At 45.0% G+C, this 19,240-nt stretch overlaps 1 protein-coding gene across 2 annotated transcripts in view; it reads right to left on the reverse strand.

Annotated features, from left to right (window-relative positions):
• The window catches only part of LOC126253102 (uncharacterized), a 365,804-nt gene that overhangs the window by 107,233 nt on the left and 239,331 nt on the right, over positions 1-19,240 (reverse strand). For both annotated transcript variants that reach the window (XM_049954208.1, XM_049954207.1), the window contains exon 5: positions 12,827-13,026. In XM_049954208.1, the coding sequence (XP_049810165.1) occupies positions 12,827-13,026 (200 nt within the window). The remainder of the gene's footprint in view (positions 1-12,826; positions 13,027-19,240) is intronic.

Genomic DNA, 19,240 nt, shown 5'->3' on the forward strand with positions numbered 1-19,240 from the left:
ACCTTTTAGTATTTGTTTACTAACAGCCGCTCACATGGTTTGCAGATGACATGATGTTCGCTAAGTAAAAAGACGGCAACAGAAAAAAGAGCACAGAAAAATATGTCGCAAACAGCACCAATACTTGCTTAAAACATGCTGTAACATACAATAAATAAGGTAGTAAGAAAGTATCAATAGAAAACTATATTTCAAACGACGAATTGTGAAAATGTTATACTGTTTTACTGTGTTTGTACAATCATGCCATTTTCTGCATGTTTTAGATTAAAAAAAAAAAACACTGATGATGGTGATATTTGTCGCCGAAACTAGTTTGGGATAATACAGAAATAAACGAATAACAAGGTGTTTTGCATCAAGGCGGACTCAATTCCTGATATTACTGTTTTTCTATGCAAACACGGACCAAATGGAAGAGTTCCAAGATAATATTATTAAGTCGACATTTAACTTTACTGTACCGTACTGCCACGTGTGTTGCGACCGTAAAATGACGTCAAAGAGAAAGAAGGTGATAGTCTCCACGAGAAGGAGGTTAGATGCACTGCGCAGAATAGATGAAGGAGAATTGCTCAAAAACATTGCTGCTGGATCTGGAATTGAAGAGTATGAAAATGATGGTCAATTATAGGTGTTATAGACGTAAACCAGTGGCTGCAAAATGACAATGACGTTGGCTGCAGTTTGATTTTTCATGACGAAATCGAGCCATTTCGTGTCCTGCAGACAGTGACGGTGGTGTGATGGATTAGCTGACGAAGCTGGTACTTAGTCTGAAGACATTGTGATACATACAGAGTCAACAATGCAGCTACCCAAAATAATGGTTCATCTGGAATGCTAGGCAGTAACAGCGTTCGGCCGAATTACTGCAGATGAAACGCGTGCATAATGGTGTCGCACATACATGATGTACGAATCTAACTCATAAGAAAATTACTGATTTTTCAGTGTAGAAACATACGATTATTTCAATATCTGATCAATGTTTGTGTGAAAATTAAGATTAATTTTTGTGCCGTTACGTGAAAGTAAATATATCGTGTGTGTTTATCACATATCATTCTAATTTCTTCTGACCTTCCAGATTATCTGAATGACCTATCGTCCCACCCTAATCCGGATCAACGAGGTTCCCTACAATCAAAAAACAGGCATTAGAGAGAGGGGAAACAAAGAACAGTACTGTGCTTTATTCTCATATACCCATTCAACAAATAAAAGAAATTTCAATAAAGTAAAATAAATTTTTTATTAAATAGTCACTACAATACGTGAGTTCTTAATTCTTTAATACTAAAAGATGGAAAACATGACATTGCTACCAAACCATCGTAAATTTTGCTACTCCAGTTTAATTAAAAGGAAATCATTAATTATAGTTATGCGCTCGTTAGTTAAAATTATTAGATCACCGTTGGCATGTCACATACCAAATTAAGTGCAAAAGGTCCTGTTTTATACCATGCCCCAATCGTAAATTTTATATGGATTTAGTAATCTACGGTTACGTAACATAATACAATACTTTCTTAAATAATAATTCTCAGTTTAACGTCATTCTCCTTCCACGAACAATGGACTTTGAGATGGAATGGTGGTTTGCTTACTTTAACGATACAGATATCCATACTGTAGGTGAAAGCACACCGGCAGATTCTCTTCCATGTTCTGAAGGTAGTAGGAACAAAATAAGGGGAACGAAAGGTTATCTGCAACTTGTACAGAAACTAGGACACAGTTTATGCATTGAAGGATGTGGAAGGGAAATAATAGCTGAGAAGGTGGTGGGAGAGAGTTTTAGCCTATACCCGATGTTATTCAGCTCATACATTGAGAAAGCTGTGAAGGAAACAAATAGGAAATTTGGAAATGGAATTAAAATTCAGGAAGGAGAAATGAAATCTAAGATTAGCGATGACATTGTAATTCTGTCGTACACGGCAAAGGATATGGAAGAGCAGTTAACGGAATGGATAATATCCTGAAAAAAGGTTAAAGGTGAACATCCACAAAAATAAAGTAAGGGTAATGGAATGTAGTCTATTAAATGCTTCGACTATGCTTCGTGGACTCAAATCAGGTGACGCTGGCGGAATTAGGTTAGGAAATGAGACATTAAAAGCAGTAAATGAGTTTTTCTATTTCGGCAGCACCATAAGTGATGACGGTCGAAGTGTAGTGGAAATAAAATGCCGTTTGGCAATGGCAAGAAATGCAATTGCGAAAAGTGAAATTTGTTAAAATAGAATATAAATTTAAGTGCTAGGAAGTGAAGGTATTTGTCTGGAATGTAGCCTTGTTCCGAAGTGGGCCATAAACAGTTTGGACAAGAAGAGGATAGAAGCTTTTGAGATGTGGTACTACAGAAGAATCCTGAAGATTAGATGGCTGGATTGAATAATTAATGAGGAACTGAATCGAACAGGGAAGAAAATTATGGTACAGCTTGACCAAAAGAAGATATCGGTTAAGCGGTCAAGGAATCATTAGTGTTTGGTAACGAAGGGAATAAAGATTAAATATTTTTTCCTAATATGCGTAATATTCTTCCGATCAGTAAATATCGTGTACTACACACATTCTAACGTATTCCATGTTTTCTCTCTGGTTTCAGTCTAACTCCTTACCAAATTTCAGGGAAGTTAGTTCAACGATGTAGTTGTGAGAAGGTAAAAGAGTTACTTTCGCATATCATATAATACACTCCTGGAAAAGGAAAAAAGAACACATTGACACCGGTGTGTCAGACCCACCATACTTGCTCCGGACACTGTGAGAGGGCCGTACAAGCAATGATCACACGCACGGCACAGCGGACACACCAGGAACCGCGGTGTTGGCCGTCGAATGGCGCTAGCTGCGCAGCATTTGTGCACCGCCGCCGTCAGTGTCAGCCAGTTTGCCGTGGCATACGGAGCTCCATCGCAGTCTTTAACACTGGTAGCATGCCGCGACAGCGTGGACGTGAACCGTATGTGCAGTTGACGGACTTTGAGCGAGGGCGTATAGTGGGCATGCGGGAGGCCGGGTGGACGTACCGCCGAATTGCTCAACACGTGGGGCGTGAGGTCTCCACAGTACATCGATGTTGTCGCCAGTGGTCGGCGGAAGGTGCACGTGCCCGTCGACCTGGGACCGGACCGCAGCGACGCACGGATGCACGCCAAGACCGTAGGATCCTACGCAGTGCCGTAGGGGACCGCACCGCCACTTCCCAGCAAATTAGGGACACTGTTGCTCCTGGGGTATCGGCGAGGACCATCCGCAACCGTCTCCATGAAGCTGGGCTACGGTCCCGCACACCGTTAGGCCGTCTTCCGCTCACGCCCCAACATCGTGCAGCCCGCCTCCAGTGGTGTCGCGACAGGCGTGAATGGAGGGACGAATGGAGACGTGTCGTCTTCAGCGATGAGAGTCGCTTCTGTCTTGGTGCCAATGATGGTCGTATGCGTGTTTGGCGCCGTGCAGGTGAGCGCCACAATCAGGACTGCATACGACCGAGGCACACAGGGCCAACACCCGGCATCATGGTGTGGGGAGCGATCTCCTACACTGGCCGTACACCACTGGTGATCGTCGAGGGGACACTGAATAGTGCACGGTACATCCAAACCGTCATCGAACCCATCGTTCTACCATTCCTAGACCGGCAAGGGAACTCGCTGTTCCAACAGGACAATGCACGTCCGCATGTATCCCGTGCCACCCAACGTGCTCTAGAAGGTGTAAGTCAACTACCCTGGCCAGCAAGATCTCCGGATCTGTCCCCCATTGAGCATGTTTGGGACTGGATGAAGCGTCGTCTCACGCGGTCTGCACGTCCAGCACGAACGCTGGTCCAACTGAGGCGCCAGGTGGAAATGGCATGGCAAGCCGTTCCACAGGACTACATCCAGCATCTCTACGATCGTCTCCATGGGAGAATAGCAGCCTGCATTGCTGCGAAAGGTGGGTATACACTGTACTAGTGCCGACATTGTGCATGCTCTGTTGCCTGTGTCTATGTGCCTGTGGTTCTGTCAGTGTGATCATGTGATGTATCTGACCCCAGGAATGTGTCAATAAAGTTTCCCCTTCCTGGGACAATGAATTCACGGTGTTCTTATTTCAATTTCCAGGAGTGTATAATACTGGTACGGATTCTGAGGAGCGAGCAAGAGATCTTTCGTCCTTCATCAAAAATCTGTCTGATTCTGAGGAAGTCAAAGATGACTTATGGCAGCGCAAACCAGTTGTTTGCAACATTGCATGCTCACGATGCAAAGTATACAATGATAAGCCAAAACATTATGATCAGTGCCCACCACGACATTGGATGCTGCCTGGTCGCGTTGAGGGAATGTGACGCGGTAACAAAAGCATGTAAGTAAATCAGACGCGGACAGGGGATCACCCTATCCAAGATATCGGCTGCAAATTGGGAAATCCATTGAAAAACCGACTTTGACAAAGGACAGATTATATCAACCAGCCTGTGAACGAGTATCTCGAAAACGGCGAAGATAGTCGAATATTCACGTGCTACTGTTAAGGATCTATAGAAAGACAGTGGACAGTGAAACTATAACTAGGCGTTAAATGGTTGGACGTCCACGACTCTTCACAGAACGTGAGGTTCGGAGGCTTGTCTGCTCTGTAAAGTAGGATAGATGGCGATCTGTGGCATCACTGTCGAAAGAGCACAGTGCTGGTGTACGCACAAGTGTCTCGGAGCACACCGTTCATCGTACAGGGTAATTCAAAAAGAATACCACAACTTTAAAAATGTGTATTTAATGAAAGAAACATAATATAACCTTCTGTTATACATCATTACAAAGAGTATTTAAAAAGGTTTTTTTTCACTCAAAAACAAGTTCAGAGATGTTCAATATGGCCCCCTCCAGACACTCGAGCAATATCAACCCGATACTGCAACTCGTTCCACACTCTCTGTAGCATATCAGGCGTAACAGTTTGGATAGCTGCTGTTATTTCTCGTTTCAAATCATCAATGGTGGCTGGGAGACGTGGCCGAAACACCATATCCTTAACATACCCCCATAAGAAAAAATCGCAGGGGGTAAGATCAGGGCTTCTTGGAGGCCAGTGATGAAGTGCTCTGTCACGGGCTGCCTGGCGGTGCTTGAACCAATTTCAGACGATAAGGTTTCATAACTAACCTTTTTCGTAGGACTCTCCATACAGTTGATTGTGGAATTTGCATCTCTCTGCTAGCTCTGCGAGTCGATTTTCCTGGGCTGCGAACAAATGCCTGCTGGATGCGTGCTACATTTTCATCACTCGTTGTCGGCCGTCCAGAACTTTTCCCTTTGCACAAACATCCATTCTCTGTAAACTGTTTATACCAACGTTTAATACACCACCCATCAGGAGGTTTAACACCATACTTCGTTCGAAATGCACGCTGAACAACTGTCGTCGATTCACTTCTGCCGTACTCAATAACACAAAAAGCTTTCTGTTGAGCGGTCGCCTTCTTAGCATCAACTGACGCTGACGCCTAGTCAACAGCGCCTCAAGCGAACAAATGTACAACTAAATGAAACTTTATAGCTCCCTTAATTCGCCGACAGATAGTGCTTAGCTCTGCCTTTTGTCGTTGCAGAGTTTTAAATTCCTAAATTTGTGGTATTCTTTTTGAATCACCCTGTATATTGTCGAACATGGAGCTCCGCAGCAGACTACCCTTACGTGTTCACGTGTTGACCCAACGACATCTTCAATTAAGACTGCAGTGGGCACGGGACAATCGGGATTCTACCGTCTATCAATCGAAAGGTGTCGGCTCTAAGGGTGTATCAAATTTTTGCTACACTAGGTAGCTGGTCATCACCACAAACGCCGCCATCGAATGACAGGCGGCTCGAAACGTGCAGCGCGCCACAGACGCGGGCTGATGGGAGCCGTGTTATGCTATGGGAGACATTCTCCTGCCCTTGCATGGGACCTATGTAGTAATCGAAGACGCGCTGACAGCTGCGAAACACCACTCTTCGTGCTTATTTCTTCCCCGACGGCTATGTCATCTTTCAGCACTATAACTGTCTGTGTCACGAAGCCAGAACCGTGCTACAGTAGTTTGAGGGGCACTACTGTAAACTAACGTTGATGTCTCCGCGACCAAATCTGCTGGATGTAAATGCTATGGAACCCATCTGGGTCGCTATCGTGCAACATCACCGTGTACGCCAATCAGCGGCCCTTTACTTATGTGAATTACGAGGAGTGTTTTTTAAGTAAGGTCCATTTGAACATAAGTACACAACGAAAGGTTATTTCAAAAAAGTGAATTTATTTTCAGAAAGTACATACTTCAATCTATTTTTTGACATAATTGCCAAGTCTGTTGAAACACGTATCATACCTCTCAACCAATTTTAAAATACCCTCCGCATAAAAACTTGCCGCCTGTTCCAATAACCAAGAGTTCACTGCCGTTTTCACGTCGTCATCAGTGTAACGGTTGCCACTAACGTGTTGTTCGAGGTGGAGGAACAGATGGTAATCGCTCGTTGCAAGATGAGGAGTGTAGGGGGGGGGGGGGGGGTCTAAAACTTCCCAGCCAAAACTGTCCAATAAATCGCAGGTCTGACCTCCAGTGTGAGGTCTTGCATTGTCAGCATGGCGCATCTTTTGTTTTGAATCGCTCTGCATAGCTTTCTCAGGGTTTGGCAGTACGCTTCTGCATTGATAGTGGTTCCTCGTTGCACGACGTCGACCAACAAAACACCATGCCTATCCCAAAACACCGACGCCATGATTTTGCACTGGGACACAGTCTGTTTGGCCTTCACTTCGACAGGTGAGTGTGTGTCTCCATTCCATGCTCTGTTGCTTCTATTCGGGCGTGATATGCGAAACCCATTTTTCGTCTCCAGTTACGATCTGACTCAAGAAGCCATCATCACCTTCTTCGTGATAACGAGTCAAGAACTTCATCGCACACTCAAATCTTTGGTTTTTGTGATTCTCTGTTAGGAGTTTCGGGACCCAATGGGGGCACAGTTTCCTGAACTTTAGGTGTTCAGAAACAATGTTGTAAAGCACTGATCTCGACACGTCAGGAAATTCGTTTGAGAGACCAGTTATTCTGAAGTGCCTGTTCTCACGAATCCTCGCTTCAACTGAAACCACCAAATCGTCTGTAATCAAAGAAGGGCGACCAGAGCGGTCCTCATCATCGAACGTTCTCACGGCCATCTTTGAATTCTCGTACCCACTTAAGCATTTTTCTTTCACTCATAACAGTATCACCGTACACTTCGCAAATCTGTCGATGAATTTCTACAGCCGACAGGTTCCTTGCTGACAAAAACCGTATCACTGAGCGAACCTCACACACGGCGGGCGAGTTGATAGTCTTAAACATTTTGAAAGCACAGACCAGAGCCGTACAGGTTAGCTACAGAGCTGAAACTGGGCACAGTTGTTCCTGAGGCATGCCGGTACACGACGCACGCGCTCGTTGCGGTATGCGCGCGAACTACTAGTGTCTACAACAAAACGGACCAGACTTAAAAAAACACGCCTCGTACTTGACCTATGCTTAGACATCTAATGCCACACACCTCCACACACTTACCAACAAACTGTCGGATCCCTGACACGCAGAATCAGTGACGTATTTCGTTCCAAAGACGGTCAATCAAGCTATTAAGCAGGTGGACATAATGTTTTGGCTCATCGGTGTACATAGCGCAAACATAGCACACTATTCTGGAGCGTTTTGTTGAACACCGGCGCTGTACTCGCCTCCTCTCAGCCAGCATATCCGCCATCGCACAACTATATTTCTCCTGGTTAGTCAGTGAAAGACAACGCAACAAATATTGTGGTCCATATTTCAAAATTTTGGGACACCAATACCAACGCATCAATGGAAATACGTCTGTCTGGCGGTCTTACAAAGGTTCTGCACGGAATCGTGAAATAGCGTACAGAACATCGTTGTACGACTTTAACATCAGAAGACGATCGATCTGATATCGATGAGGCGAGCCTTCACGACGGAAGATGCACGCAGCAGCGCACAGACTACAGCAGAAACGCATGCGCTCTAGCAACGCATGTGCAACAACAGAGGAATACTTCGCAAAATCTGAATTTGTAGTTGATGTTAGTAAATTTCTCTTCTTCGGAACGCTTTTTCTTGCTATTAACAGATTGAATTTTGTTCCTCTTCTGGTTTCGCGGCACACTCTTGACACTGTGGATGTGATTACTGAATCTCCTAACGATTTTCGAAATGGAATGTCCCGTGCATGTAGCTACAACTACCATTCCGCGTTCAAAGTCTTGTAATTCCCGTCTTGCGGCCATAATGACGTCAGACACCTTTTCACATGAATCACCTGAGTACAAATGACAGGTCTTTTATACCTTGTGCACGTGATACTACCGTCGCCTGTATATGTTCATTTCTCAGTCTCATGACTTACGTCACTTCAGTGTTTTACAGTGTCGCGTTCATCGCTGATGATTTCAACGAAAGTAAATCGGACTAAAGAAATTCGAGAGTGTGATCCAGCTTCGTCTTAAGCCGCGTGCACACACTAGGACTATGAAGGCCAACGAACGACCGCCAACCACTTTGTTGGCCGAGATATGCTTAGTGTGTACGGGCGATAAATCGGGGCTAACGAAGTGGTTGCCCTTCGCTGCGGTTGGGACAGCCCGCGGTAACATTAAAGCGTCCGCGGTGGGTTACTCTTGGGACACGTCTCCTTACGTGGTCACGCTGTCGAATGTTCATTGCTTCGCGCCGGCCGCGGTGGCCGAGCGGTTCTAGGCGCTTCAGTCCGGAACCGCGCGACTACTACGGTCGCAGGTTCGAATCCTGCCTCAGGCATGGACGTGTGTGATGTCCTTAGGTTAGTTAGGTTTAAGTAGTTCTAAGTTCTAGAGGACTGATGACCGCAAATGTTAAGTCCCATAGTGATCAGAGCCATTTTTTGTTCATTGGTTCAGTAGTGATTTTCTGTGTCTGTTAAACAGGTTGTGAATTAGTTGTTTCTAAAAATACATTAAGCTGGCATATGAATCCCGAATAGCTGAGTACTGCCGATCTTTCTCGTCGTATAAGGTGAGTATTGTGGAAAGGAAAGAGGAGTAGTTGAAGATGAGATGGAAGATACGATTCTGCGAGTAGAATTTGACAGAGAACTGAAAGACTTAAGCCGAAACAAGGCGCCTAGCGTGGATGACACACTGTCGGAGTTACTCAGATCCTTGGAAGAACATACCATGAGGAAATTATTTTGGAAATTTGTGGTAAGGTCTATGGGACCGAACTGCTGAGGTCATCGGTCCCTAAGCTTACACACTACTTAATTTAACTTAAATTAAATATGCTAAGGACGACACACAAACCCATGCCCGAGGGAGGAGTCGAACGTCCGCGCGGAGCGTGAGAAGACGCTATAGGCCGCGCGGCTACCCCGCGCGGCAAGGAAACTATTCACTTGGTATTCCAGATATACGAGGCAGGTGCAGTACCCACGTATTTTAAGAACAACGTAATAATTGTACTACCAAAGAACCAAGAGGCTGACGAGTAAAAATATTACCGAACCAACAGTTAAATAACTCGTGGATGAAAAATGCTGTCAAAAATTCATTACAGAACACAGAGGCTGACGAGTAAAAGTATTACCGAACCGACAGTTTAAAAACTCGTGGTTGAAAAATGCTGTCAAAAATACATTACACAAGAATGAAAAGACTGGTAGAAGCAGATCTAGGAAGTAGGTAAGTTTAGGTTCCGCCGAAACATAGGAACATGCGAGGAATATTGACCCTATTATTTATCTTACAAAATAGAAATACGTTTATAGTAAGTGTATATTTAGAGAAAGCTCTTGACAGTATTGATTGGAAAACACTAATCGAAATTTTGAAGGGAAGAGGGATAAAATACAAGCTGAGGAACGTTGTCCCACTAAGGTGACAAAAGTAATGGTGATATATATATATATATATATATATATATATATATATATATATATATATATATATATATAAACGCAGATGATGTGACTTGCCGAACGAAAGTGCTGGCAGGTCGATAGACACACAAACAAACACAAACATACACACAAAATTCAAGCTTTCGCAACAAACTGTTGCCTCATCAGGAAAGAGGGAAAGACGAAAGGATGTGGGTTTTAATGGAGAGGGTAAGGAGTCATTCCAATCCCAGGAGCGGAAAGACTTACCTTATGGGGAAAAAAGGAAAAAAGGACAGGTATACACTCGCACACACACACATATCCATCCGCACATACACAGACACAAGCAGACATTTTTTCAAAAATCGACCTGCCAGCACTTTCGGTCGGTAAGTCACATCATCTGTGTTTTTAGATATATTTTTCCCACGTGGAATGTTTCCCTCTATTATATTCAATCATATATATATATATATATATATATATATATATATATATATATATATATAGCGGCAGTATTGCATACACAAGGTATAAAAAGGGCCTTGCATTGACGGAGCTGCCATTTGTATTCAGGTGATTCATGTGAAAAGTTTTTCGGCATGGTTATGGCCGCACGACGGCAATTAACAGACTTTGAACGCGGAATGGTAGTTGGAGCTAGACCTCTCACCAAGGGCAACGCAGCGGCCGACGGCTTTAACTCAACGACCGAGAGCAGCGGTGTTTGCGTAGAGCTGCCACTGCTAACAGATAAACAACACTGGGACGTACGGCGAACATATCGATTAGGACAGTGCTGCGGAATTCAATGGGAAATGGCAGCAGACGACTGATGCGAGTGCCTTTGCATGCAGCACGACGTTGCCTGCAACGCCTCTGCTGTGCTCGTCACCGATTCGCTTGGAATCTAGACGACTAGAAAACCGTGGCCAGGTTAGAGGAGTCCCGATTACAGTTGGTAAGAGCTGATGGTAGCATTCGAGTGTGGCAGAGAGCTCGTGAAGTCATGGACTCGAGTTGTCAACAAGGCACTGTGAAGACTTGGAGGTGGCTCCATAATGGTGTGTGCTGTGTTTATATGGAATGGACAGGGTCATCAGATCTAACTGAACCGATCATTGACTGGAAATGGTTATGTTCGGATACTTGAAGCCCATCTGCAGCCATTCACGGACTTTATGTTAAACAACGATGGAATTTTTGTGCATCGAAACGAGCTACAATTGTTCGCGATTGGTTTGAGAACGTTTTGGACAGTTCGAGCGAATGGTTTGGACACCCTGTTCGCCAGACATGAATCCCGTCGAACATTCGTGCGACATAATCGAGAGCTCAGTGCGAGTGCAAAATTCTGCACCGGCAACATTTTCACAATTACGGACGGCTACAGAGACAGGCTACAGGCCCCGGGAGTAGACAATATTCCATTGGAACTACTGACAGCCTTGGGAGAGCCAGTCCTGACAAAACTCTACCATCTGGTGAGCAAGATGAATGAGACAGGCGAAACACTCTCACACTTCAAGAAGAATATAATAATTCCAATCCCAAAGAAAGCAGGTGTTGACAGATGTGAAAATCGCCGAACTATCATTTTAATAAGTCACAGCTGCAAAATAACAACGCGAATTCTTTACATACGAATGGAAAAACTGGTACAAGCGGACCTCGGGGAAGATCAGTTTGGATTCCGTAGAAATGTTTGAACACGTGAGGCAATACTAACCTTACGACTTATCTTAGAAGAAAGATTAAGGAAAGACAAACCTACATTTCTAGCATTTGTAGACTTAGAGAAAGCTTTTGACAATGTTGACTTTCAAATTCTGAAGGTGGTAGGGGTAAAATACAGGGAGCGCAAGGCTATTTAGAATATTGAGCAAGCAGTAAAGGAAACAAAAGAAAGATTCGGAGTAGGTATTAAAATCCATGACGAAGAAATAAAAACTTTGAGGTTCGCCGATGACATTGTAATTCTGTCAGAGACAGCAAAGCACCTGGAAGAGCAGTTCAACGGAATGGAAAGTGTATTGAAAGAAGGATATAAGATGAACATCAACAAAAGCAAAACGAGGAAAATGGAATGTAGTCGAATTAAGTCGCGTGATGCTGAGGGAATTAGATTAGGAAATGAGACACTTAAAGTAGTAAAGGAGCAAAATAATCGATGATGGTCGAAGTAGAGAGGATATAAAATGTTGACTGGCAATGGCAAGGAAAGGGTTTCTGAAGAAGAGAAATTTGTTAACATCGAGTATAGATTTAAGTGTCAGGAAGTCGTTTCTGAAAGTATTTGTATGGAGTGTAGCCATGTATGGAAGTGAAACATGGACGATTAACAGTTTGGACAAGAAGAGAATAGAAGCTTTCGAAATGTGGTGCTACAGAAGAATGCTGAAGATTAGATGGGTAGATCACATAACTAATGAGGAGCTATTGAATAGGATTGGGGAGAAGAGGAGTTTGTGGCACAACCTGATAAAAAGAAGGGACCGGTTGGTAGGACATGTTCTGAGGCATCAAGGGATCACAAATTTAGCATTGGAGGGCAGCGTGGAGGGTAGAAATCGAAGAGGGAGACCAAGAGATGAATACACTAAGCAGATTCAGAAGGATGTAGGTTGCAGTAAGTACTGGGAACTGAAAAAGCTTGCACAGGATAGAGTAGCATGGAGAGCTGCATAAAACCAGTCTCAGGACTGAAACCACAACAACAACAACAACAACAACAACAACAGAGACAGACTGGCTCAGTATTTCTGCAGAGGACTTCCAAGGACTTGTCCAATCCATACCACGTGGAGTTGCCGCACTAAGCCGGGCAAGAGGAGGTCCGGCGTGCCCCGTGTCAGCTCGGCGCCGGTTACCTGCTGGCGGCCGTTGATGAGCAGGGCGCGACCGGTGGCGTCTGCGCCGGGCGGCAGCAGCGTGGCGGGCGCCTCGGCCAGCTGAGACACCAGCACCAGGTGTTCGCGCTCGTCGCGGTCGTACAGCGGCCGCAGCGACTCCTTCGACTCCGGGCGGCGCACCACCAGCGCGCCAGACACCGTGTCTGCCGCCGTCAGGCCTGAAACAGCCAGTCCACAGTCAGCGCCGGGGCAAGACCAACCGCTCACTAAGACTACACTCTGGACTACAGTGTGTATTATTGCACACAGAATACCCAAAAGGTAACCGTTTAACTATATATGTAGTATCCCGGACTTTCTGGTCAGCCTGTACATATTTGTAACAGAAACTACACTACCTGACAAAAAGAAGAAAAAGCACCCGGTCGGATGTCAGTATAACTACACACCATCGTCGGGCATGAACTCTTAAGTCATTAGAGTTGCAATGTCCTCTGTCACAGGCAGAACCGCCACCAGAGTGCAATAGCTTTGTTCGTGTTTAGCGTCGTTACCAGGGTTGATAGAGCATATATCGGAAGTGAACGGCTTCATATATTGTGATCACTGTACAGGGTATGGAGAAGCCGCGTACTCGTCTAGGACAGCATTATCAGCACCTGACAGACTTTGAAAGGGGTCTCATTTTGTGTCTCCATTTAGCTAGCCGGTCGAATTGTGCAACATCCAGATTTGTAGGACATTTTCATGCGACAGCGGCACAATGGTGGACTATATGAGAACGCCAGAGCGGGCGTTCTCGTCGTAAAGGTTCTGATAGACAACACTGGACCACCCCAAGAGACTATTGCCATATTGTGCACCAAGAGAAACATAACAAATAGTGAACTCCCTGAAATACTGTGTGTCACCCTGCACCATTTGTCAGAGACTACCAGCAGTCAGCCTAAGGAATTACCATTCCCTGCTTAGGCAGCCATTAATAGCGCAAGACAAACTGCTGCGTTTGAAGCGGAAGCGATGCCGTCACCAGGTCGCTGATCACTAGCGTCACATTGTGTTGGGCGATGAATCAGGGTTCTTCTCTACTCTGGATGACGATCGTCGGAGAGGATGGCGCAGACCTCGTGAGAGGTCCCATTCTTCCAGTTTCTCTCTCTCTCTCTCTCTCTCTCTCTCTTTTTTTTTTTTTTTTTTTTTTTTTTTTTTTGAGAGAGAGGGACAGCGGTGTTACTACTGGCGTCATGGTGTGGGGAGGCATCGAAAATGATTTCAGGACATGATTAGTAGTGAGCCAGGCACAACGGTACATCACAGGCATCCTGCGTCCTTACGTGTTACCTTTCGTGTGATAATATTGTGGTAAATTTTCAGGAGAATCTATGAACTGCCTGTGTGATGTTGAGGCACTCTTGTGGACAACAATGTCCCCAGATCTGTCCCGTATACCGCAGGTGTGGGGCTACCTAGGATGTCCCAGTGCAGTATCTAGGACATCAAGGACCAGTTACAACAAGTCTGGATTAGCTTGCATCAGGAGACGATACAACGGGTTGAATTAGTGCGTGCATCCAGGCCAGAGGGGGTGCCACGTCGTACCATAATTGGGCTCATACTGATAAATTCTTTGTAAATCTGACGTGATTTTGTAATCATTGGAATAACACATATCCTTGTAATCCGTGCCAGGCAGTTTGTATTACGGTGGATTCACACTTTACGGAACGTCAACGTCACCTGCGTCACGTCAAAAGATTCCCCTCTGTAGTTCAAATGGTGCCATTCACACACGCCGTCAACGGAACGTCATCGACACGTCAGTTGACGTCAGCGTTACGTCATGATTTCTCGTAAAAAATGTTTCCACGGGCCACAGTGTAGCCTACTTAGCGAGCAACTGTTACATTAAGTATTCCCCACTGACTGCTATCGCATAGAGGTCTTAATATATACTAGAAGACAATACTAAGTTAAAGTATTTTGCTTTATACAGTGAAGGAATACACTGCAAAATAAACGATACCTTTGTTGTTCAGTGAGCTGGGCTCACGATTTTTCCAGTGGAACAGCGAAAAGGAGAATAGGGAGTAAAGTTGATGCGACATGCAGAAGTTTAAAATAAGATTGGTAATAAATTAATGACGAACAGCAAGTAGCAGAAATATATGGAACATAGTTCAAGACCACTAAAATGGCCCATCTAGACATACCGTAGGCAAACCATCAGCTTCTGTCAAGGTGATATTGGACGTCTAAATCTTGAATTGCTCTTCCTAATTTTTATCGTTATTTTGCTTCACAGGTAAAAAAGAACTTTTGTCTAGATATTATGATATATTTATAAAACGATGACTCCTCATCTTCCGGCCCTTGTAAAGAATGTGGAACTCACCTTCGCAGTCTAGATTTTTTAACATTTCCCTAACCCAGACTCTTTTTGCTCTTTATTCCTCACCATGAAGTGCAACATCAATCATTGCAAACTGCTTTAAAGCGAATTTCGGCATTTTATGACGATTTATTATGAACTACGAAATAGCGCCTCTGCTGGATATTTTTTGAATGAGCTGTAACGTCACGGCGTTCATTCGACGATGACTTGCTGTGTAGTGTCAATGTTCAGGAATTCCTCTGACAATCGACGATCAAAAACGTGACGTTGACCTTCCGGCAAGTGTGAATCAACCTATATTGGGTTCAAATACTGGGAATTGTGCTATGTCGTGGCACATAGCCTATCAGCTTGACACGAGAACACTGCGGGTAGCCGAAACACGAGCTCATAGGAGGCACGGCAGCGAGAACTAAAATACACTACTGGCCATTAAAGTTGCTACACCAAGAAGAAATGCAGATGATAAACGGGTATTCATTGGACAATATATTATATACAACTGACATGTGATTACATTTTCACACAATTTGGGTACATAGATTCTGAGAATCAGTACCCAGAACAACCACCTCTAGCCGTAATAACGGCCTTGCTACGCCTGGGCATTGAGTCAAACTGAGCTTGGATGGCGTGTACTGGTACAGCTGCCCATGCAGCTTCAACACGATACCACAGTTCATCGAGAGTAGTGACTGGCGTATTGTGACGAGCCATTTGCTCGGCCACCATTGACCAGACGTTTCCAATTGATGAGAGATCTGGAGAATGTGCTGACCAGGGCAGCAGTCGAACATTTTCTGTATCCAGAAAGGCCCGTACAAGACCTGCAACATGCGGTCGTCCATTATCCTGCTGAAATGTGGGGTTTCGCAGGAATCGAATGAAGGGTAGAGCCACGGGTTGTAACACATCTGAAATGTAACGTCCACTGTTCAAAGTGCCGTCAATGCGAACAAGAGGTGACCGAGACGTGTAACCAATGGCACCCCATACCATCACGCCGGGTGATACGTCAGTATGGTAATGACGAATACACGCTTCCAATGTGCGTTCACCGCGATGTCGCCAAACACGGATGCGACCATCATGATGCTGTAAACAGAACCTGGATTCATCCGAAAAAATGACGTTTTGCCATTCGTGCACCCAGGTTCGTCGTCGAGTACACCATCGCAGGCGCTCCTGTCTGTAATGAAGCATCAAGGGTAACCGCAGCCACGGTCTCCGAGCTGATAGTCCATGCTGCTGCAAACGTCGTCGAACTGTTCGCGCAGATGGTTGTTGTCTTGCAAAGGTCTCCATCTGTTGACTCAGGGATAGAGACGTGGCTGCACGATCCGTTACAGCTATGCGAATAAGATACCTGTCATCTCGATTGCTAGTGATACGAGGTCGTTGGGATCCAGTACGGCGTTTCGTATTACCCTCCTGAACCCACCGATTCCATATTCTGCTAACAGTCATTGGATCTCGATCAACGCGAGCAGCAATGTCGCGATACGATAAACCACAATCGCGATAGGCTACTATCCAACCTTTATCAACGTCGGAAACGTGATGGTACGCATTTCTCCTCCTTACAGGAGGCATCACAACAACGTTTCACCAGACAACGCAGGTCAACTGCTGTTTTGTGTATGAGAAATCGGTTGGAAACTTTCCTCATGTCAGCACGTTGTAGGTGTCGCCGCCGGCGCCAACCTTCCGTGAATGCTCTGAAAAGCTAATCATTTGCATATCACAGCATATTCTTCCTGTCGGTTAAATTTCGCGTCTGTAGAACGTCATCTTCGTGGTGTAGCAATTTTAATGGCTAATAGTGTAGTAATAGTTCCAGAGCTCAACAGCAACCACGTCAAGGACAACTCTGGACACAGCCGCTGCGACCAGAGGCGCTCACTTCGCTGACAGGAGGCAGCCACATCGCCCCTAGGAGGCACAACCAGTGCGGATCTGTTCGCTTCCGCCTCATTTATAAATCAGGGAAAAACTCTTAATATTAAATTTTACTTTACTAAAGTATTAAAAGCAAAGTGCAGTGTTTCTAACTTTTCGTTTTTTTTAAGTCCAGTTAGAGGAAAGCATTCAGAATAATGGTGTAGCAGTATTTAGCTAGAAGCTGGAAACGGTGTGTGTGACTTTGAACCGAAATTCACTTGTTTGTGTTCGGTATCTTTAGATTTCAATATGTGTGCAAGTACAGTAACATTGTACTATATTGCTTCCATGTTAACATCGTTTTGCGCTTATGATTATGTACTCACGACATCCACTTTGAAGTGTCAGGACTCGCGCTCGGTAAGCAACAACTCACTCCTCGGTAGACGAGGAACAAGAAACCATTTATTGTAAGCAACACCTCACAATTCCGTGAGTTGTTAATAATTCAGTCACTAGAAAAGGTCACGACGACTCTTGTTGGCACGGTAGACTGTCTGTTGTCTATTTGTAAGTAGTCTTCAAAAAGTTTATATTAGTTGTCCGTAACTAAAGTACAATGAACGTCACACGGGCAAAATGTGTGGCCTGATAAGGGCCACTGTTTTGCAGTGACGGCACAATCGTACTAACACGATGGAAAGTCAGCGAATACCACAGACCTGGCACCAGATCTCCATGAGGCAAGTATTTCTTAGCAGTGGACAGACCATGTTGGTCCTGTAAGATCTCCAGGTTGGTGCGTTGGCTTAGACTGCTGGGAACTGACCATGTTCAAAGGTGTGTGAATTCCGAAGTGACCAAACTGCTGAGGTCATCGGTCCCTAGAGAAATTCACTACTTCAACTACCTTACGTTAAGAACAACACACACACTCCCTTGTCCGAGGGAGGACTCGAACCTCCGGTGGGAGCGGCCGCGCAATGTGTGACATGGCGCCATAAACCACGCGGCGACTAGCCATGAAATACGTTAAATGCAGTGCTGATGGAAAAGTGTGTAGTGGTCAGTTACTGAACATGTGATGAGGGGAAAAAAATGGTTGAAATGGTTCTGAGCATTATGGGACTCAACATCTGAGGTCATCAGTCCCCTAGACTTAGAACTACTTAAACCTAACTAACCTAAGGACATCACACACATCAACCGAGCGAGGTGGTGAGTGGTTAGCACACTGGACTCGCATTCGGGAGGACGACGGTTCAACCCCGCGTCCGGCCATCCTGATTTAGGTTTTCCATGATCTCCCTAAAATCGTTCGAGGCAAATGCCGGGATGGTTCCTTTGAAAGGGCACGGCCGACTCCCTTCCCCGTCCTTCCCTAATCCGTGAGACCGATGACCTCGCTGTTTGGTCTCTTCCCCCAAACAACCTAACCTAACCATCATAAACATCCATGCCCGTGGCAGGTTTCGAACCTGCGACCGTAGCAGCAGCGCGGTTCCGAACTGAAGCGCCTAGAACGCTCGGCCAACCCAGCCGGCAAGCCACTACAGATTGTGCCTTTGTGGCTCAATGTATGGCTTCGCACCTACATCTACATGTACATCTACATCTACATGACTACTCTGCAATTCACATTTACGTGTTTGGCAGAGGGTTCGTCGAACCACAATCATACTATCTCTCTACCATTCCACTCCCGAACAGAGCGCGGGAAAAACGAACACCTAAACCTTTCTGTTCGAGCTCTGATTTATCTTATTTTATTTTGATGGTCATTCCTACCTATGTAGGTTGGGCTCAACAAAATATTTTCGCATTCGGAAGAGAAAGTTGGTGACTGAAATTTCGTAAATAGATCTCGCCGCGACGAAAAACGTCTTTGCTGTAATGACTTCCATCCCAATTCGCGTATCATATCTGCCACACTCTCTCCCCTGCTACGTGCTAATACAAAACGAACTGCCCTTTTTTGCACCCTTTCGATGTCCTCCGTCAATCCCACCTGGTAAGGATCCCACACCGCGCAGCAATATTCTAACAGAGGACGAACGAGTGTAGTGTAAGCTGTCTCTTTAGTGGGCTTGTTGCATCTTCTAAGTGTGCTGCCAATGAAACGCAACCTTTGGCTCGCCTTCCCCACAATATTATCTTTG

The sequence above is a fragment of the Schistocerca nitens genome, chromosome 4 (genome assembly GCF_023898315.1).
Source record: "Schistocerca nitens isolate TAMUIC-IGC-003100 chromosome 4, iqSchNite1.1, whole genome shotgun sequence".
NCBI lineage: Eukaryota > Metazoa > Arthropoda > Insecta > Orthoptera > Acrididae > Schistocerca > Schistocerca nitens.